Source organism: Manacus candei, unplaced genomic scaffold, assembly GCF_025592945.1.
Source record: "Manacus candei isolate 608988 ecotype Guabito, Panama unplaced genomic scaffold, ASM2559294v1 h1tg000076l, whole genome shotgun sequence".
Taxonomy (NCBI): domain Eukaryota; kingdom Metazoa; phylum Chordata; class Aves; order Passeriformes; family Pipridae; genus Manacus; species Manacus candei.
In genome coordinates, this window is record NW_026138124.1 from 6141898 (window position 1) to 6163003 (window position 21106).

A 21106-nucleotide genomic window follows, 5' to 3' on the forward strand; every position below is an offset into this window, starting at 1 on the left:
CTGGCAGATAACTGAACTGCCTTTCCTCTTGACAGAGTCCCAGGTTATGTGCTTGAAAGGTGATATTTGTACCTCTTTCAGTGAGTAAAGTGCAGCACTCACAGCAAACCAACATGTCAAATCAGCCCTGTGGTCGTTCCCGAGGGATGCTCTATCCCGCAGCATCCTCAGACCCTCCTCATCCTCGTGATGAAGGGGGGAAGAGGAGCATCAAGGCCAGCACTGCAATGGCCAAAAGGCTGGAAACAGCAGCTGGGGCTAGAAAAAGGAGCAGAAAAATCAGGTGAGGGCCAAGCCATAGCCTTGGAGAGCAGTGAGTGCGGGGTGGCAGAGTGCCCCACACGCTTCTCCATGACTGCAGCTGGATTCTGGCTCTGGGTTTGGGCAAAGAGAGGAAAGAAAATCCCCCTGTGGGACCTCGGGGTCGAATGGTTTGAATCACCCACATGGGGTTATTTTTCTGTTTTTTTGGCCAAAGCCGCTGGAGCTTGACCTTGAACAAGTGTCTCCTTTCCTTCTGCCAACCCAGAACTGCCAGGTTTTCAGCAAAATAAAAATAGTAGCTGGATGAGCGCTGCTGTTCTTCTCCAGCACTGGAACCAAAGGCAGATTTACTGGCACCCCAAACTCCCTGACCTGCCTCCATGGCCTCGCCACCACTGCAGGGTGACAGCCAGGCCTGGGGGGGATTCTCAGGTGCCACTTGGGGACACTCAGCAGCACTGAAAGGGCAGCCTGGGGAGGAAAGCGAAGCAAACAGCCCCTTCCCATCACCACTGCTTTCCCAAATCTGTCCATTTATTGCTTCTAACCTCCTGTTTGGCGCCTAATCGTGGTGGGGGTGGAATTAAGGATCCCCTCTGAGAGAGCTGTGGTCCGAGCCTGACTCCGGCGGGGCGGCATCACATAAATGATATTGAATTATTTCCCTGCCATTTCTGGGAATTGCTGGTTAAGGCTCTTGGACGGCGCTCACTCACAGCTCCTAATCTCATTCACCTGCCATTTACCCTGGGAGCAGAGCAGGAGGCAGGGAGCCCTTCCAGGGTGCACAGATATGGGCTATCACATTGCTGAAAGAGGGAAGCATCAATATTAACCAGAAGGGCTGCAAATTGCACTCCAGGGCCCTTCAGGTGTGTGGAGTTGGGGTGCAAAGAAGTGAAAAACACACCCAGAATTGCTCAAGAGAGGAGAAGGAAGGGGAAAAGCAGAAGCTGAGTTTTATTGTGTATGGGGATTTATCTGCTGCCTGGCTTTATAAACATCATTCCCCAGATACCCAGCTAAGCAACCAAATATCTACCTGGCACCTGGGAGTCACTGTGTCTTCAGGATTTAACACTGGGGATGAAATGTTCTCCCATTCCTCAGGATTTCTGGGCCCTAAAGACAGATCTAGTGACACCAAACAGTTCCAGACTTGATTGAACTTGACCAAGTTGCTCACAGAAGTAAATAAGAAGGGAGGAAATCTGATGGTTTGGGTTTCTCCTTGGCAGAGAGAGATGCTCTGCCTTGCAATTCCTTCTTCCCTTCAAAGTTGCCTTCAGGGATGCTGGAAATACCTGAAATCTGAGCAACCCCCACAAAGTTATCATTTAATTAAATCCAACCCAAAATTCTTTGATTAGAGCCCAAGACAGAAACGTCTAATTTTTTCAAACCTTCCTAGTAACAAAAAACCAAGAGAAGCTGTGAGGGTGGGATTTCCCACCTGGTTTCAAGTAGAACAGAGATGAAGCAGCATCAGGGCTGGATGTGGTGCCCAGCCAGGCATCATCCCACAGAGGCAGATCGAGGAGAGTTCTGTAAGAGAAATCCTCTTAGCCCCATCATATATTTTCCTAAATTTTGATTACTTTTTGGCTGGAAAGTTTAAAAAAAAAAAAAAAAGCCTATGTCTCATCACACCCATCCATCTCCCCCGGGGGAAGGGAGGGTGACCCTCTGTGGGCAGAGCTCCACTCGCCCTGCAGGAGAACAGGGGCTGCAGCTCCCTCCCAAAAACAGCAGGGAGGGTACTGACACCCGCTTCACTACTCCTCCTGTCCTCAGTTCCTTTTTTTGTGCTATTGATATGATTTTTTTTCCTGGCTCATTTCAAGCCTGAGTTCCCCAGACTCTCCCTGACATCTGTTAATATCCCTGAAACTGGAGCCCGAAGGGGCCGGGAGGCTTTGAAACCACAACCGATGCTATTTTCAGGCCATGATTGGGACCAGGAGGGGTTTTCCCCACCCTGGGCTCAATGCCTTGCAGCAGGATCCTTGCAGCAGGATGCTCACGGCAGCCCCGGGCGATCCAGGGCATCATCCAGGGGAGTTTTCGGTGGCTTTGTTGTGCAGGGACAGCACAGCCCCGTCACAGGCCGTGGGTTGGGGCTGGTGGGAGGTGTGCCATGGACCTGGGCTCGTGTTTGCAGGCAGGGGAGAAGCTCCTGAAAGAGGGGGTGAGGGTGAAACACAAATTACCCCAAGTAGCAGGGCTGGCCCAGCCCAGAGGGGAGAGGGGGCCAGGCATTTAGTGCCTTGTCAGCTAGCAATGCAGACGCCAAGGGAAGAGGAGGCATCAGCACATCCCGCCGTGCCCAGCCCACAGGACTGCCACCTTCTCCGCTTCCCTCCTCATCCTGCTAATTTCAATCACGGAAAACTCCATCTGGATAAAAGAGAAAGCCAGCAATTTTAATTTTTTTCTTCTCCTTTCCCCCCCCCCCCCCTTTTTTCTTTAGGTGCATATTGAGCGCGTAGCGGATGTAAACTGCGTTATCTGGGTGGCTTGCTGGCTTAGCACAGCCTCTGTTTTACTGTACTAATGACTTTTTACACTCCAGGTAAAATCAGAACAAGACAAGAAGGTTTTAGAAAGCTCGTTCTGACAAATTCCTCACTGTAATTACTGGAGCAGAAAGAACTCATCAGCAGTACATGCCGTTGCTCCGGGCGCTAAAAGTCTCGAGTGGTGAATGGCCCAGATATGGAAACTGCAGCCGCCGCACAGGGCCCGGCAGGTCCCCACGCCGAGGAGGCCAGAGCAGCCCCTCGTGGCTTCCCCTGCCAACCAGGAGCAATTTTATACACGAGTGACCCGGTGCAATCCCGGTGCTCCCGGGGGCGGGGATGGCTGCGGGATGACAGCGCTGCTGCGGGGTGTGCAGGGGCGTCGGGCCCTGCGCCGCCTGGGCTTGGTTTTGTTGGTGGTTAAAGACACCCAGGCTGGGGTTTGGGCACGTGGTTTGATTCTCTGAGAACCTCTCGGGCTCTGCATTGCCGGGGGGATGAAAGGTGGGGACCCCCCCGAGCGCATTCCCAGCCCGGCGGGTTCCTGCTGCTCACCCAGGGTCCAGTTCTGCCCTGGATGCTCTGGCAGGGAGAAGATCAATCAAAATCAAGATCAAAATCAAATCCACCAAAAAGAAGAGGGGGAAAATAACACCCTCTTCAGCTGCTGGCAAAGCATCTGCCAGAGGGGTTTCAGCAGCCATCAGCAGGCATGAAATATCCCCCGTTTTGCTGCATCCACAGTTCAGGAGATGCCAGAGCACCAGGTTGGGAGGGCAAAGCCACAAAGATTTCCCCAGATGCAAGAGGACACGGCACCATGGCTCACTGGCCAGCTGCCATGGGCTCTAGGGATGGAGAGAGGGGACAAGGCAGTGCAGAGGGTTCCTGGGCTCATCCCAACCCCAGTCCCACACCCTTATCTCCAAGACCTGGTACAGACCAAAAGCCCAGAACCAGACACCCTCATGGTTGCACCCACAAGGTGCTTCGCTTGCACAAGCAATGGTTTGGCTGGGAAAGGGGCTGGGAAAAGCTTTTGAGGCACTTTGGGGGCTGCAAACATTCTGCAACGTGCCTGTCCCACATCCCCCAGATCCTGCCTGTGCCTGGCCCAGCAGGCAAGGAAAACCCATCATGGCTTGGCTTTCCAGTTCCCTCCAGCCAAGGCAGCTCCTAGAGAGGGAAATCATCTGAAAGCAAGGGAGGGGGGCCCAAAGCCCAGGGCTGAGCTTTGGTGGGACTCCCAGCTCTCCCCCCAGCACCAGACATCCCTGGATGAGGGATGAGGAAGAGGCAAGGTGTCCCAATCCTCAATCCTCTACCAGCACCCACCCCCTGTGACCAGAGTAGCCCAGGATGAGCTTCTGGCAAAGGGTGGGATGCATATGGCCAGGCTGGAGGCTGGGGGCTGCTGAGACATCCCCCAACACAGGGGACATGAGGACACAGGCCAGGAGAGAGAGACCACAGTGGCACCCGGAGTGTCCGTCCCCTCCCCTCCTGCCACCCCCTCTGCTGCTGCTGTCACCTAAAAGGATTAGTCATTAGGGATTAATAGTGGATTAGACACTCAGGCCCATATGGCTTAAACACCACGGGCAAAGCATTAGTGAAGCTGAACTGAGTGGGCAGGGCAGGGACAGCCCGGGGGGCAGCTGGGGAGGCAACTGGGGGGCAGCCAGGGGGGGTAAGCAGGCACCTCTCTGCCCCCAAGAGGCAGAGGGTTTCACAGGCACTGGGGCAGGAGGGGGATTTCAAGCCCAGAGGAGGACAAACATAGACCTAAAGCTGCATGGATCCAGAGCAGGGGGAGAAGGCACCTCCAGTGCTCCCCCACCGAGGCCAATCCCTCTGCCCTCGCCCCTCAGAGCAGCCCTCAGCAGCACTGCACACCTGGAAAGCTCCTCCTGTCCCCTGGGAAAGCTGGGAGCTTGGATCCTGACCCACCCTCTGCACTCTCCAGCTCCACTTGCTGCCCTTGGTTGTTGCCAGTTCATCAAAACAGGGGGGCCCTTTATGCTGGTGGGCAAAGATGTTCCTTTTGGAGCACCCTGAACCTCCAAAAAGACTTTTTGCAGACTTCTGTTGGATGGTACCCAGGTCATGCACAAGTTATCCCTCTCCTCTCCCACCCAGCCCCATAGCAGGGGGTTGGGTAAACAGAGCTTTTCCTTTCAAGGGGTTCCTTCCCTTCCTTCAGGGTCCCTATGCCCCCCAGTCTTGTCCCCAAGTGTGGCTTCAGGCAGCCCCGTGCCCCCCACCAGCACCACAGGCCCCCCTGCACCCCCAGAGAGGGGCTGGAGCAAACATGGAGAATGGATCCCTTTGCTCTTAATCTCTCTCTATCTGCTAATTAAATATTGATGGTAGTTAAATATTCATAGAACACTTGGCTCAGAGTTTACATCTGTCTTCAGGCGTACGTGGGGTCTTTGATGTGTTATTTTTCTGGTCACCCAAGGTCCCAGAAGCCTCCAGACTTGTCAACGCTCTTTTGAGTTTTTTTTCTCCCTTTTCCACGTGTTGCTGGTGGAGGGTTTCAGTTCTTTCATCCCCAGCGTCTTTCCCCTCTTTATCCACTTTCCTAATTTTTTTTTCCCCACAAGGAGTTTCTCATCCCTCCCTGAGGAATGCCAGCCCTGGGAGAGCTGCCCTCCATCCCCTGCACACCTCTGGGAGGGGGAGGATGGCCAACAGCAGTGATGGCAGTGCCATGGGATGTGGGGATGGGGCTGAATCCCTTCCAGCCTTTCTCTTTTGGCCTCCTGGATTTCTCCCCAGATGATTCCCATGGTGCTGGGGGTGTCTGAGAGCCCTGTGGTGTCTCCAAAGGGGAAGAACCCAAGGCCACGGGGCTGGGTAAGACCTGCTGCTCTCGGTGCAGCTCCGTCAGTCAGGAGAAGCCCCGGTGGGTCCCTGCGGGCGCAGGGATGAGGCACGTCCGGGCCCCGGGGTGCAGCACCCCAGGCCGGGCATCCCAAAAGAAAGAGCACCATGGCCTGGCCAGGCCACGCGGTGGAACAGCTCCGACAGCCGTTCCTTGGGCAGCACTGACATCTTGCGCCGAACGGAGGGAAAACACCATCCAAGATCCCTCCACTGCTGCCGCGCCCCAGGCAGGCACCCCAAACCCTGCTCATGCCCCCCACGGGCTGGCACTTCACCCAGCTCATGGCTCAGCCACCGCCATGAACCCCGAGCAAGCCCTGGGGTCCCCAAAATGACAAAGACCAGCGGGACCCAGCCCTGCACAGCCGGTGCTCATCCCCATCATCATCCCCATCATCTCCTCACATCCCTCCCCCCGTCCCCATGGAAGCGTCACATCCCACGTTTCTCACTTTGAATTTCCCCCGCAGCAAACTCGTCGGGACAGCAGGAGAGAGGTCTTTCCCGCAGCCAGCCCAGGAAATATTTGTAAAAGTATTTTAGGTGAATTCCCCAAAGCAACTCACACCAAGGGGACGGAGTGTCCACGGCAGGGCTGCTGCGTGGCCACACCGGCTCCAGCTCCCACCAGCTGGGAGCGATGCCAGGCGTAGGATACACGAGGAAAATACCCTGGGCTGGGCTGGAGGAAATGAATTCATCTCCCGTGGGGTGTCTTTTCCTCCCTGGTCAGGTGGTGTCAGAAAATATGTGTGAAAACTTAACAGTCACCAAGGCCACAAAGGCAGATCGTAGCTGCTGATAAGCTGGGAAAACACCACGGGGACCCAGGGCCAGACCGTGGGGGGACTCAGGGAGGTGCCACAGAATCCCCCATGCCCTGGAGATGCTGATCCCATCACTGCCTCTCTGCATCCTGACAGCACTGCTTATCTTTGGGTCTTGTACCTGGAGAAAATCCAGAGAGCCCAGCAAGTCCCTAGTGTGGATTATTTAATTACTTTTGCCCCCAGCTCCTGGATGCAGAGGATTTTTTGAGCATCTTACTTGTTTTTTTTAGGTTTCCTTGGGTTTTTTTCCCACCTGCTTTGTGCCTTCCAGGTCGCTGGGAAATCATGAGGCGTGTGCAACCTGCAGGAATCAGGGTGCAGATCGGGAGTCAGATGGGGGTTTGGGTTTATTTTCAAGTCTGGGTTTTCAAAGGCCAGGGCTGGGGAGCAGAGGGAAGAGATCACTCAACTGGAGCAGCCCAGCTCTGATGTCAATCTCAAGCAGAGGAGTTTGGTGTGAAGGCAGGTTTTGAGCCAGGGCTGGTCCCTGTGCGGGGGCTGTCAGGATGCCGGGGGCCAAAGGACATGGGAAATGAGTCAGTCAGAACACAGCAGATACATCGAGGAAGGGAGACAGTTCAGCCTGGGACAGCTGAGAGAGGATGAAATGCTGAGGGAAAAGTCTCCTGAATGGATCAACATGGGTACCACAAAGCCCCTTCCCTCGGGTGATGGGGAGAGGGATTGTCATCCCGGATGAGAGCTTTTCACCTTCGGGATCAGCTCTGCCATGGGTGTTCTGAGCACCCCCCACACACACTGCTTTGGGTTGAAAACCCTTCCCTTTGGGGCTGCTTTCCCTGTTACTGGGCCAGTGGGATGTAGGGCACTGGCAGCTGGGCAGTGGAGGGGCTGCCCTGGCACAGCCTCCAGCCAGGACTCCAAAACCAAGAGAGGACCCAAAAACCCCAGAGATCTACATCAAAGCCACACAATGCCATTTGTTTTGCTGGGTTCTCAATTCCCACAGATGGGGAACATCACTGCTAGACCTTCCTTGTGCCCAGGATAGGTGGGTGAGGGTGAGACAGCCTGATCCGGGCCTGGCAATGAGGCTGCAGCTTCTTCCAGCAACATCTGTGGCATGTCCAACATTGCTCCCATGGCTGAAACTGGGGGATAGCCATGCCCTTCCTGGTGAAATCTCCCCTGGAGAAGGATGGCAGCACCAATTCCATCTTATTTCTGTATGTTTGCATGTTCCAGCAGCAGGAGATGGGCTCATCCCCACAGCCTCAGGGTACCAGGTACCCCCTCCCACCTCAGGGGCTGCACAACCTGCTCCCACCTGAGTGAGCAGCTTTGGGGATGGATGCAGATGCCCACTGGGTTTTCCAGCCTTGGAATGAAAAAAAAAAATACCTCCACTGCCTTTTGGGGAACTGATGGCATCTGGGCAGGAGCCAGCTGGGCTCTGCAGGGATGTGGGTGGCAGGGGAGGATTATGAGCCACCTCTTCCAGGGACAGGAGTGGGTGACCCATCCCAATATAACCCATCTCTTCAAGCAGTTGGGGAAGTCCTGGGGAACAAGGACATTAAAAAAGGAAACAGCACACAGAGGGGTGTGAATTCAGTGGTTGTCTCAGCGTCAGCCCCGGCAAGATAATGGAAAAGCTGATCCGACCAAGACTTAAAAGGGAGAAGAATAAATCAAACAAATCCTTTATGGAAGCAGACCTGACCTGGCAAAAGCTGCTTTGATCACGGTCGTGACTTTGGCGGCCCCAGCTGCAGCAGCCGCCCCGTCCCGCGGGCGCTGCACTCAGATCTTCCTCCCGCGGGGTTATTGATCGGCTGAAACGGGAAGTGCCGCAGCATCAATAAAGCGTCTGCACACGCGGCTGGGAAAGCCGCTCTCACCCAGGGGCGAGCGGTGTTTCCAGGGGGGCTGTGGGGCCGAGCGGGGGTCCCGGCGTGCCCAGCAGCTCTCTCTGGCAGCCCCAGCGCTGCACAGCTCGGCGAGGCTGGTTCTGAGCACGGAGGGTGATTAAAGCACCGACACTGCTGGCAGAGGCAGAGGTTTCCCCAGGAGCTGCTCTGCTTTCTGTTCAGCGACGAGGAGAAGTCGTGGGGAGCAAAGCCTGCACGGGGCAGCCGTGGGGCTGCAGCACCTGCCAGGACATCCACATCCCACCCAGAAGTGGGAGATTTGGAGCACCCGCAAATTTTTTGGAAGGGGTGATGAAAGCTCAGCCCCCCAGCAGGGTCCTAAGTGCCTCTGCCAGCCCCCAGATTTGCCACCTCCCCCCGTGCAGGAGCGGGATCTGTCCCATCTGTTTTGCAGAGGCCAACACCTCTGCAGCAAAGTCTGGAGCCAGAGCTGGGAGTGCTGGCAAGGAGCCCCCCATGAAACAAAGGGAAAAAGGGAAGAAAAGAGTGCTTTTCAGCCCAGATCACATGCAGGACCAGTCCAGAGCAGAGACTAGTTCCACTCATCACAGCAGTGGGTCTGCCCGTGTCCCGTGCCCTTCTCTGTGTCAAACACAAGAGGGTTGATGAGCTGGAGGGGAGCAAATGCCAGTTCTTCCTAAATCCATCAAGAGCCACAGGAGCACCTGGTTTTGCCTCTGGAGCCTCCATGGGCATCCCCAGCTCTGGCGCCAGGTCTGTGCAGCCCAGTAGAGCCCCGTCCTGGCAGATGTGGGGATGGGAAGGGGATATTCCTCTGGAGTTACAGGCAATTCCAGGGGACCTGGAGTTGCTCAGGGGCTGCCAGATCCAGGGGCCCAGCTGGGGCTGGAAATCTCCCATGTTCCAAGATCTCCCATGCTCCAAAATCCCCTGTCCACAGGGTCCACTCATCCCACAGGGCCAACACCAGGGCCCGAGGGCAGGGCAGAGGGATGCTGCACGTGCTGGGAATGTCATTCCTGGGCTTCTTTGGCCTGCTGCTTCCCAGTATTTTGCCTAGGAGTCTTTAAAAGGTTTTTTTCCCAGACTAATAAATGCTGTTTGGTTTTCCTTATGTTTCATTTTCTTCTTGCAGGGAATATTTCCTGCCCTTAGATGAGCTCCTGGGTGTGTGGGGGTAAGAACAGGGATGAGGGAAAGGATGGATCCGGTCAGGGAAAGGCGAGCCAGGCAGCTGTGCCGGACCAGAACCAGTTCTCATCTGCTTTCCTCTGCTCCCTGAGGAGAGATTAGCTGGGAGTTTGGGTGATGGTGGAAGGTGCTCTGCTCTGCCAGGCAAACACAAACCCCCTTGTCTGCACCCGACAGCCCTGAGGCATCACCCCACCCCACTTCCTCACTATTATCCCACACATCCACCCCAAGCAAATTGAGGCTGATTTCTGGGAAATGGCTTTGCAGAAGAGCAAATGGAAGGTTATGTGTGGTCCTGCCATGGATGTGGTCCTCATTCCCATCCAGGCAGGAGCCTGCCTGGATCAGCACCCCATGTCTTCTCCACATCAGGGCTGCAGTACAGCCCAGAGGGTCCGGAATGCCACAGGGTGCCATCGGCATTCCCAGCCCCATGTGGTGGGATGTGGTTGCCTGGACAGCTGGGCTGGTGGGAATGTGTGTCTGCATCTCCCCACTGCTTCCCCCCATCCGCCAGCTGCTGGCAGCTGGGATGCACCCTGGGACTTGCAGAGGCTGGGGGAAGAAGGGGCTTTTTTGACAGCTGCAGCCAGGCAAAATCCACGAGGGAAGCCCCAAAGTGGCCTCTGCCTTTCCCAGCTCAGCACGGCCAAGAACATGAGCTGCTGCTTTGGCACTAAGTGGAGGGAAGTGGAGCCACCTGCCCGTCCTCCCCCCATCCTCGTGGGCCCCAAACACCCCCAAAAACAGCACAGAGACGTTTCTGTGCCTGATGCAACCCAACAGAAGCTGCTTCTCTGTGGGTTTATTTTCTCTATGGCCTTTTTCTTTCCTTTTGGAGGAGGCATATTTGAGTGTTGGTCCCCTGGATCAGGATGCAAAGCAATAGGATACAAAATTTCACAGTGCAGGGGGAGGACATGGACCATTGGGAGTGTGTGGGGCTGCCAGGGACCCTGCTGGATGCTGTGCCTGTCCCTGGTCCCATCCAAGGGAGATGCCCAGACTCTCTCACCCACCCTGTGGTCTCACCATGGGGCACAGAGCCTGCCCAGGGAATAAGGGCACAGAGCCAAACTTTGGGAACAGCCTGTCCATCAGCCCTAACGCTGGGGGCAGGAGCTCAGGAAAAATCCCAAGCCCATTGGATGCCAAAAGCGTGGCCTGGGAGCAGATTTTTCTTTTCCCAGGGTTGAGCTGGGAGGGGATCAGTATCACTTACCCTCTGTGCTTTGGGACGTGGCGAGGGACCAGGTCCTCCCCCTGCTCACGCAGCTGCTGGCCCTGGGGGAAGGCAGGCCCCTGCTCCCCCATAAAAGCAGCCGGGCAGCCCCGAGCCCGGCACACGGAGCAGCCCCAGCCCCGGCACACGGAGCAGCCCTGCCACAATCCACCATGGTGAAGGCAACTGGCATCGTCTGCACCCTCCTCCTCCTCACCACGCTGTGCTGGCAGAGCCTGGCTCAGAGTGAGCACCGTCACCCCACGGGCTGGGGGACAGGGACAGGCCCTGGGACTGTGGGGACGGGTTTGCCTCGTGCATGGGGAGCAAGTGGGCTCTTCCCAAAGAGCTGTCGTTCCCACAGCTGGCAGGCTGAGGTGGGAGGTGGGGGTCTCCAGGCTAAGTCGAGCTTGTGCTGTCCCCCCAGGAGCTCCAGCCATGCCGGACAAGTGCTGCTTCAACTTCCAGACGAGAAGGATCAAGAGAGACAACGTCGTTGCCTGTTACCCCACCAGCCCCGAGTGCCCACACCAGGCTGTGATGTGAGTACCCTAAATCCACCCTGGGGGTAAAGCCCCTCTAGATCCTGCCAGACCCTTACCTTGCTTTGGTGGGTCCAATCCTGACCTCCTGTGCCTCCTCCAGGGAACTCATCGCTGGGGTCCCTGTATGACCACCCCACTAACCTCATCTTCTCTCTGCCCCAGTTTCAGAGTGAGGAACGGGAAGGAGATCTGCACTCAGGCAAGCAGGGCGTGGGTGAAGAGGTACCAGCAGAGCTTCCAAGTCAGCTCCTTCTCCATCCCCAGCTAGTGGGGTGGCCAGAGGCAGCAGGGACTCCTCTCCACAGGGGACACTGCCAAGGCAACCCCTCTGCAGAGGTGGCTGTGGGGACACATTGGGACAGAGCAGCTATCGGGGACGTCCTCCCCACCACGCTGGGATGACCGTGCCTATCTCTCTGAAGGCAAAGGGCCTTTGCCAACCCCGGCATCCCACCAGGATGGAGTGTGCTGACCCTGTGGGACGCTCGGGTCTGGATCCTCTGCCAGTCCCCATGAATTCCATGGCAGAGAGGCTGCTCCTGCCAGCCTGGCAGCAGCCGAGGGGTTCAGGGGGAGCAGCTCCACAGTTATTTTTTGTACGACACGCTGAGCAGAATTAAACGTGATCTCACACATGCAAACATCTGTCTGTGTGAATGTCTTGGGAGTGGGCAGATCCTGCTGCCGGCTTTCCCAGCCAGGTGCTGGGATCAGTATGGAGCCAGGGAGAGCTGAAGCCACAGCCACGTCTCTGTGAGGATGTCCGGGGTGAGCATGGGGCCAAACCACATCCATGCTTTGGGGAAGCACCAGGGAGAGCAGCAACAGGCGGGCACAGCCCATGAGGAGGGGGCTTCCCGTGTTCCTCATCCACCATCCTGAGGGGAAAGCCCTGGCCCAAATTCTGTCAGAGGAGCCCCTCAAGGATGCCTGGTCGGGGCCCCACTGACAACCCAAAATCCCAGTATGCCACACAATGGACACTGAGACAGGGACAGGCACCATGACGGGCAGCCAGCAGTGGGTCTCAGGGTGGGCTGGGGCAAATCCAGCCACCACCGAGCCACTCACCCAGTGCAAAATTGCAAGAGAGGCATCAGAACTGATGGCAATGGCTGGTTTTTTGAAAAGAAGCTCTCACAGGACTCTGTCAAGTTGAGCATCATCCTGTGTGGTTTGCTGGTGGTGATAACCAGACTCAAAATAGACACCCAGCCCCTGTGCATCACCAGCAGCCCGCCACACTTTCCAGCAGCCCTCGGGTATCTCAGTGGCCAAACGGGCTGGGAGAAGGAATTTCCCTTCACCACTTGCCCTTTACCAGGTGGTTCTTTCCGTGGGGAGAGTCCAGAGCTGTCATGGAACGCCTGGCAGGGGTTATATATCGTGCCAGGGTGCAGGCAGGAGGGGCAGGTAGCTCTCCGTGGCCTGAGACAGGGAGAGCTGCCTTCTGCTGGTGCTGACTGAGCCCTGTGTTGGACATGAAGATCTGCTCCTTGGCCCTGCTCACCCTGCTGCTGGCAGCTCCCTGGACTGGAAGCCAGGGCATGTCCCGTAAGTACCGACACCGAGCCTCTCCCCACGGCTGCCCCAGACCCTCCACTCATGGGATTTGGGAGGGGGATGACAGTTCAGCTCCTGCTTCTGCCACGGGACTGGGAGGCTGAGGGGCATCACCAGCTGCCCCAGCACAGGCCTGTCGTGGACTTATTCAAAATGAGCAAAACCAGGCTTGGGGATGGCTTCAGCCCCGGAGCCCCAGCTGGGGAGCTCTGCCCAGCAAACCCCCACAGGCAGAGGAATGGGGGGCTCCTTCCCTGGGGACAAACATCACCACTGAGGATGCAAGAAGAGACCCCTTGTAGCACGAGGGAGCAGGAGAGTCCCCAGGGGAGCACCCACACCCCTCAGCAGAGCACCCACACCCCTCACACCAGGCGTGGGACAGCACTAAAACCTCTTGTCTCCTCTCAGTCCGCACATCCCATGCCATGTGCTGCCACAAGGGCATGTTCATCAGGCGGGAAATCCCTGCATCCAAAATCAAGAGCTACCAGAACACGCCTTCCCTCTGCTCCCGCAAGGCTGTGATGTGAGTAACCCAGCTCCCACCCAGCCTTCCTCCCTGGCATCCCAGTCCTCACCCTCGCTCACCCACCTTTCCTACCAGTTGTTCTGCCTTTGGCAAAACAAGCCACCCTGCCAAGGGTTCTGTGGGTGGGGGTGCCCTAACCTGGCTCTTCACATTCCCCTCCCTCCTCGCTGCTTAATCCCAAATAGCCCCAAAATCCCCCTATTTCAGCTGCCAGCCAGAAAAACGGGAAGGAAGCCAAAATTGCAGAGATTGCCAAAAGTCAGCACTTCCAGGGAAAGTGGGGGGCAGGATCTGCAGGCACCTCCAGGCTGGCAGGGATCCATCCCCCAGTCCCGAGCTAATGCAGGATACTCTTTCCCCCAAAGTCTGAAGCTGCAGAAGGGGACGGTCTGTGTGGATCCAGAGGTGAGCTGGTTCCAGAAGTACCTGAAGGAAAAGAAGCTAATCAACACCTCCATGTGAAGCTGCCTTCCCCACAAGCTCTATTTATTTGTTTCCCATAATTATCTGTATGTTCTTAATTAATTCCATTAATTTATGGAGCTGGCTCCATCCCCTCCCCTGCCATCGGCCCCTCCACTGTCCAGTACATCCCTCAATGGAATCAATAAACCATCTCGTGCTGACCTGGAGTGAGAGATGTGAATCCTGTGGGAGAAAATGGGTCATAACAGGGCTCAGCATTCCCACAGAGAACCAGGAATAGTCCAGGAGCCCCTGGGAGGGCAGGGAAACCCAAAGGGCCAAGGCTGATGCCCCCAGCTCACCTCCAAGATGAAGCAGCCCCTGGCCAGACGTGGCCTTTAAGGATGCCCTGGGCAGCTGCCTGCCTGGTGGGATGGGGATTGAGGCAGGGAAAAGGCAGCTGTGGTTGGCAATGGGAGAAGGGTTGGCTTTGGGGGGTTCAGGGGCTGGTTTGGTTTTGTCACAGCTGGATCAAGTGGTTAAACAGGGGTGGCTGCAGGAGGGGAGAGTGGGGCCAGGAGATTTAGCACTGTCCTCCAGACCTGGGCAGGCCCCTGGAGAGAGCCAAGCATGGGAGTGATCCTCCAGGTCCCTGGAAATCCCCTTGTCTCATAGCAAAATCCCTCCTGCAGCCCCCAGAACCCGTCCACCCACAGTGCCAACGGGGGTGGCAAACAACGGAAATCAAACCATATCAGGCCTGTCACTCGTGTCAATAAATTCCTTAAAAGAGAAGAAGAAATGGAACATGCAGATGCTTGTGGGCAGGTTTCCAGTAGGTGCAGGGAGACTGGAGCATCCTTCATCCTCCTGGTTCCCATCAGGACACCAGCCATGGAGCTCTGGAGCTAACTCTGTGTCCCTGCTGTGACCAGTGGAGCAGGGTGAGAAGGGTATTTGTGGCACACCTGGGGAGAAATTGGGAAGTCTTTTAAATCCCTGCAGGGATGGTGACTCCACCACTGCCCTGGGCAGCCTATGACAGTGCTGACAACCCTTCCAGGGAAGAGTTTTCCCCTAATATCCAATCTAAACCTCCACTGGTGCAACTTGAGGCTGTTTCCTCTTGTCCTGTCACTTGTTACCTGGGAGAAGAGTCCGAAACCCACTTGGCTACAACCTCCTGTCAGGGATTTGGAGAGAGAAAGTCCCCCTGAGCCTCCTTTTCTTCAGGCTGAGACCCCCCCGATCCCTCAGCCACTCCCCAGCTCCACTGCCCAAGGTCTGATCCCTGGGGAGCACCACTGGTGACCATCTGTGGCTGGATGTCACTTCATTCCCACCACTCTCTGGGCCCAGCCATCAGCCAGTTTGTCACCCAGTGAACAGGGCACCCATCCAAGCCATGAGCAGCCAGTTTCTCCAGAAGAATGCTGTATTATCTACTTCCCTATTAGTTTGTGACTCACTTGAATCATCTTTTTGATGAGCTGGGACATGCTTTACTTTTAAAGATACCTTTATACATATTGCCAGATTGGTTGCCACATATCTGCCCCCCTTTAGGGTGTTTCTGTACGAGCCAACGACCTTGGGCCCAGTCATCTGCCACAATCCCCATGGGACCATATCATCTGGAACTGTTCCTTTTAATTGAAAAGAACATTCTTGCCTGTGACTGGATAATTGCACATGCTCAGCCAAAGCATTTTTGCAGGCATTCTTTAGAAAATGAGACTTGACATCTCCAGCTTTTCTAGAGCTGCTCTTTGGTGCTGCTGCTCCCCTTGGGATTTTCTGGAATGCCAGCCCCCACGGGACCGCTGCAGCCTCCTGCAGGGGGAGAGGTTGTTCCTGCTCTCACCACTCTCCTTCCTGTACCAGTCTGGTGCAGAAGCCACTTAAGCTGGAGGGAGAAGAGCTGTCTTTGATTTAGGACCACAGAAAACTCCCTGCCCTGGGTTGTGGTTGTGGTTCTTTGTGCAGGGATCCTTGGAGGGGGAAGGGGCATTTGGGAATTGGAATTTAAAATATATCAGCGGGGACTGGTGTAGGAATTCTGCTTTGAATGCTGAGTTACTCTCATAAAACAATGCACTCCAGGGCCAGTGACAGCTCTCTGCAGGGTGAGGCTGGCAGCTGACCTGGGTTCTCCTCGTAACCCCAAGCCACGGGACCCCTTTGCATAATTTTTATCAATGAGTGTCACTTCCCAGAGGGATGTTGCATAATGCCACATGACTTTCTCTTCAAAGAAACAACAGTGGTGGTGTTAGCAGTTTCTTTCATTTCTTTCTGCCTGTGGTTTCCTCCTGCCTCAGGCTGGTGCACGGGGCAGGCAGAGGCTGCTGTCACCCCATTAGTGCTGCCGAGTGCAGGGCCCCGGGTGTCTGGAAGTCTCTCTTGAAAGAGGTGCTGAGAACATCCCTCTGCCCTGACTCGGGGTCAGAAATGCAGCCTGCTGCCAGCAGCAGGGCTTTGTCCTCGGGGAAAACTCTCTGCAGAGCTGGAGAGGCTTCCCTAAGGTTGGCTGCAGGCTGAGGCAGAGCCTGGGCTTCCCTCAGCAGGCCTGGGGACCGGAGGCAATGCTGTGCTCTTACACTCTGGGATGGAGATCATCCCTTGCCTTCTAGTCTGGATGAACCCTGTGGTTCATCAACAACAGCCCCAGAGGGGGATGTGGTTTTGAGACTTGAATTCCCTCATTTTCTTTGGGACACTCAAGCATCAGGTCATGCAAGACTAGTGCCATGTTTGCTCATCTCTGGCTTTCTGGTACCTCTCCCACTCCATGTGAGTTTTTCCTGCTAGTGAGATGGCCACAGCCAGGCTCAGGAGGAAGTTAGGGATATCTTTGGGGCCTTTTTGTTTGATCACACCTGCCTTACCTACCTCTTCCTTACTTATTTGTTCTCTTTTCCCTTTTCTCACCTGGGTGCACTAAATTTTTACTGTGCTGAGTACTTGACCATAACCTCTTGCCTTGTTTATGCAAAGACAAGCCAAAAAGAAGTGGCATCTTTGGTATTTACTCCTCTTCCTAACTATAGGCTTTTCCTTTCCTTTATTTTTTCAAATTTGTATTTGCAAAGCTGAAGTTTCTGGTTTCCTGTGTTTCCTGCCCTGCTTCCAAGGGTCTTCCGTGACAGGAGAAATAAAACTGCAAGTCATTTCTTCACTCTCCCTTTACACCAGTTCCTTATATTTAATTCCTTAAACACAAACTATCTACTTTTGTTGAGCTGCAGATCCGTGCAATTCGTTGAAATGTCCTCGATTCCAGTTATAATGGAAAGTATTTCATCAGCATCCAGTAAGAAGTCCCATCCGGCCCTCATCTAAATGGAGAACTGAAAGCTTGGCCAGTCACTTCTGCAGCAAAGAGGAAATATTGCTGCCTTTTCCATCAGAAATAATCTTCGTGGCTGTGAGATTTCCTGCGGTTCCTGCCGGATGACAAGTCTTCCTCTGGTAACTGCTGAGGCCAGTGCCCACAAATCATTCTGTTTATCACTGCCCTCATTTCAGTTTCTCTCCCCCCCTGGGTGGGGGATATCCCTCACCACCCTCCTGGTACTTGTGGGTTCCCAGTGCTACTCTCCTGCCCATCCCACCCTTTTTTCACCTGCTTGGGCAAACAAAGGGGCTCCCACCAAGCCAGTCTTGTCCACTACCATTGCTCATCCCTGGCTGTTGGTCCCTGTCCAAGCCCAGCTCACCCCTGGCTCGGGGCTGCCTCCCCAGAGAAAACCCACCCTGTGCTGAGGTAGCTCAGCATCTTGTTCCTGTGGTTGACCCAGACAGCAGTTTCTGGTTTCCTTCATCATAAAAGCCTGTTGCACACTGTTGTCCTCCCTCCCACTTCTCCTCCATGCACCAAGCAGAGCTGGCTCTGGTGAGGGCAGGAGAGGTGCCAGGACAGGCTGGCTGGAGGGCAGAGTCTGGGGCAGGTCTCTGTGGGACATGTGAAGGTTTATGGGCAGAGAGGTTCATGAAAACACAAAAAGCTTTTGTTGGCTGGCTCCAAACTTGGGATTCCTCTGCACACAGTGGATGCTTTGAGCTTAAGAGAAACCACTCAGTGCCTCTGCAATGGCCTCAACAGAAAAGACTCATGCAGATCTCCATTCCTCTGAGGAACTGAGTCCCTTCCTCTGAGGAACTGAGTCCCTTCCTTCTGCCTTTGTGCATCCAGGGACATGAGACAAGCAGGAGTTTTTACAGCAGGTACTACCTCTCCTCCAAGCCCTTCTCAAATGGCACAGATGAAAACCCTGGTCACTGCTAAATACAAAGGATTTATTCCTCTGTAGCCCCACACAGAGAGTGGCTGAAACAGAAACAGCTGAAACCTGGGCACTTGGAGAAGGGAGCTGGAACAGCTGGAACAGCTGGACTGGTTCTTCCACTAGAGGCCAGATCAGCACTGCCCAGCTCCTCCTGACCCACTCCAGGGCATGATTTACAACCATTCCCACCTCTGTCCCACCTGGGAGCGACGCAGCCCCTGTTGGCTGGGGAAGGTTTGCTGGGCAAAAGGCCATGGCAGGTGCTGGGAATGGGAGGACAAGCACTGGCATTGCTCAGCATTTCTGTGAGTGGGACTTTTCCCCTGAATCAGGGCAGCAGGAATTAGTCATGCCCGAGCCAGGGCCAGCAGGAAGGCCAGGGAAAGCCAGGGGGTTGTGTGGTAGCTGGGAGACAAGTAAACAAACCTTTCATGGCACCATGGGGCAGCATCAGGGAAAGGATGGAAAAGGAAAAAAAAAAAACATGGAAGAAGGAGAGAATTTGGCAGATCCCTCTTTCTGGGTGTGCCACAGAGGGGGATGTTTGGGAATTACCCTCTGGCATTGCAAATGCTGCCCCTTTTCAGTCCCTTCACGCGTCCTGACATGGAAGTCTTTGCTTTTCGGGGCTCAGTCAGAAGAGAGACCTTAAATTGGATGAAATTATCCTGTTTGGGCAGAAGTGGGCTGGCAGTAATTGCAACAGCTTGGCCATTAAGAGGCTGCAGCCCAAACTAAAATCCTTAGAGAGGTGTAAATCCTGTGTTCAGCCCAGGGACAGGGAGGGTGGCTGAGGCCACTGCTCCAGCCCTAGAGCAGGGCAACAGAGTCCAGTGCCTGCACATGCAGGGACTCCATGGGTCTGCAAACTTTCCCATATGGGAACACTGCTTTTGACCTTAATACCAGCAAAAAGGGACAAATGTGAGGCCCACAGTGACTCAACACAACCTTGTTCATACATGATCCTTCCTTCCCTAAATGTCCAAGCAAGACCTAGAGCTATCAGTGGAGATGAACATGTGCGATGCATCGTGACAGAGAGAACTCTGGATCCCCGTGGTGCAGCAGGGAGAGAACTGGTATTTGTGGCAAACCTGGGCAGAAGTTGGGATCTGCCTCCTGGCAGTGGATTTCTGCCAGTGATAGCAGCAGTGGCTGGGGGTGTCCATGCCAGGGCCCCTGAGCTGGCCTGGGGTCTCCATCCAGGGCCTCTCTCCACAGCCCCTGACACAGTGATGCTGCTGGGGCTGCTGCAGAGCACATCCCTGCCCAGGGTCTGCTTGCTGTTGATCCTTCACAGCTGCCTGCTTGGGATTGACATCAGAGCTCTGGCTCTGGGATTGACATCAGAGCTTCACAAGGCCAAGCTGTCTCATGGCCTGTGCAGCCCTTGCAGCAGTGGCAGAGTCACTGTCGGCATTTGGGCTCCAACCAGTCCCCACCAGGCACCCAAGGAGCATCTTGAAAGTTGCAGCCTCGTGGCCAGCAGTCCCTTCCCCTTCTGCGGTTTCCTTTCCTTTTCCAGCTCAGCAAAACTGGCCGATCCTGACATAATTTCCCCGGTATGATGCGCTCACTTTCTTTCCTTGAAACCCTGCGCCCGCCCAGCGCACGGGGATAAAAGGAGAGCATGGCCACAGCGGTGGAGCATCGTGCAGAGAGAGCCCTGCAGCCTCCCCAGCTCCAGCCCTGCTCACAGAGCCCTCGGCCCCACAGCACCATGAAGGTCCTGGCAGCCTCCCTGCTCGCCCTGCTCCTCGTGGCCTCCTGCTCCCCGTCCGAGGCCCATCTCGGTGAGTCGCTGTGTCCTCCCGGGGCTGGGGAAGGCATCGCTCCACGGGAGCTGCTGGAGAGCCCCATCCCTGTCAGCGGGACCCTCGTGGGGCTGTGGGGAGGGTTGGGGGCAGGAGACTTTGTCCCACTGTGGGATGGAGGGTTGGGGGCAGGAATGTGTGTCACAGTGTGGGACGCAGGCTTGGGGCCGAGGTTCTCCCTGAGAGCCACTGCCAGGGAACAGGACACAAGGGGAGGGTGGGAGATGGCAAATCCTTGGGGAACACCATGTGCCAGTGGGGCCAGAGCCTGTGCTGTAGCTGGGGTCTCACCAGGGCTGTCTGTCTGTCCCTCTGCCCTCACAGACGGCGTCCCCACCACCTGCTGCTTCACCTACCAACAACGCCCCATCCCTCTTCGCCTCATCAACTCCACCTTCACCACCAGCAGCATCTGCACCAACCCGGGGGTGATGTGAGTACCAACCACTCCAGGGGCTCGGGGTGGCCGGGAGGGACTTGGGGACGTGGCTGGGGACACTCAGGGTGCTGCTGGTGGGACCCAGCGAGGGCACCTCGTGCCCTCTGTGCAGCACCTCAACACGGGTTTTTTCTCCTGGCAGAATGGTCACCAAGAAGGGGAAGCAGCTGTGTGTGGATCCCCGGGAACCCTGGGTGCAGGAGCGCCTGAAGCACTTCCAGACCCCAAAGAACTGACCTGACTCTTCCTCACTGCCACTGGTGATGCCCACGGTCCCACCCCTGCGTGGCCTCCAGCCTCAGGCACACAAGAGAACCCCTGACCTGCAGCCTCCTTCAAGGGGGAAAATTGTTTTATTTAACTTATTTAAGTTAAACTAAATAATGTTTTTCTAAAAAAAAGAAGAAAAAAGAAAGCACAAAAATAATTTATATTATGTCATAATAATACACTAAAATAAAGATAATTTCAATTATATCAGCGTGTCTGTCAGTGAAGAGTCAGTTTTGAGGCCTCCCTGCTGGAGCCCTGATGTGGGAGAAGGGATCCACGGGGACCCCCTTGCAGATTGATGAGGCAAAGAGTCTGGTCCTGCTGCTCCAGCTGGTGCTTCCAGCAGGACATGTGGGATGGAGGTGACAATTCATCCAGGGCCCTGAGCGGTGCTGTCATGGTCTAAGCCCAACTGGCCACTGGGCTCAGCCACTCACCCACTTCCCCCCACCCCAGTGAGATGGGGAGG

General features: G+C 55.5%; 3 protein-coding genes across 3 annotated transcripts; all 3 read left to right on the top strand.

The window, feature by feature from the left end:
- Positions 1–10872: 10872 nt before the first annotated feature.
- Positions 10873–11960, top strand: LOC127481063 (C-C motif chemokine 3-like). The gene is made up of 3 exons (XM_051809913.1): positions 10873–11020; positions 11202–11316; positions 11482–11960. Exons 1-3 carry the CDS (start codon positions 10948–10950, stop codon positions 11585–11587), a joined length of 294 nt encoding a protein of 97 aa, XP_051665873.1. The 5' UTR covers positions 10873–10947; the 3' UTR covers positions 11588–11960.
- An 87-nt stretch (positions 11961–12047) lies between these two features.
- On the top strand, positions 12048–14021 carry LOC127481064 (C-C motif chemokine 4-like). Its single transcript, XM_051809914.1, has 3 exons — positions 12048–12873; positions 13294–13411; positions 13780–14021. Exons 1-3 carry the CDS (start codon positions 12801–12803, stop codon positions 13874–13876), a joined length of 288 nt encoding a protein of 95 aa, XP_051665874.1. The 5' UTR covers positions 12048–12800; the 3' UTR covers positions 13877–14021.
- Positions 14022–19748: 5727 nt separating this feature from the next.
- On the top strand, positions 19749–20841 carry LOC127481065 (C-C motif chemokine 4-like). The gene is made up of 3 exons (XM_051809915.1): positions 19749–19904; positions 20250–20358; positions 20507–20841. The coding sequence occupies exons 1-3, from the start codon at positions 19832–19834 to the stop codon at positions 20598–20600; spliced, it is 276 nt and encodes a 91-aa protein (XP_051665875.1). The 5' UTR covers positions 19749–19831; the 3' UTR covers positions 20601–20841.
- The last annotated feature ends 265 nt before the right edge of the window (positions 20842–21106 follow it).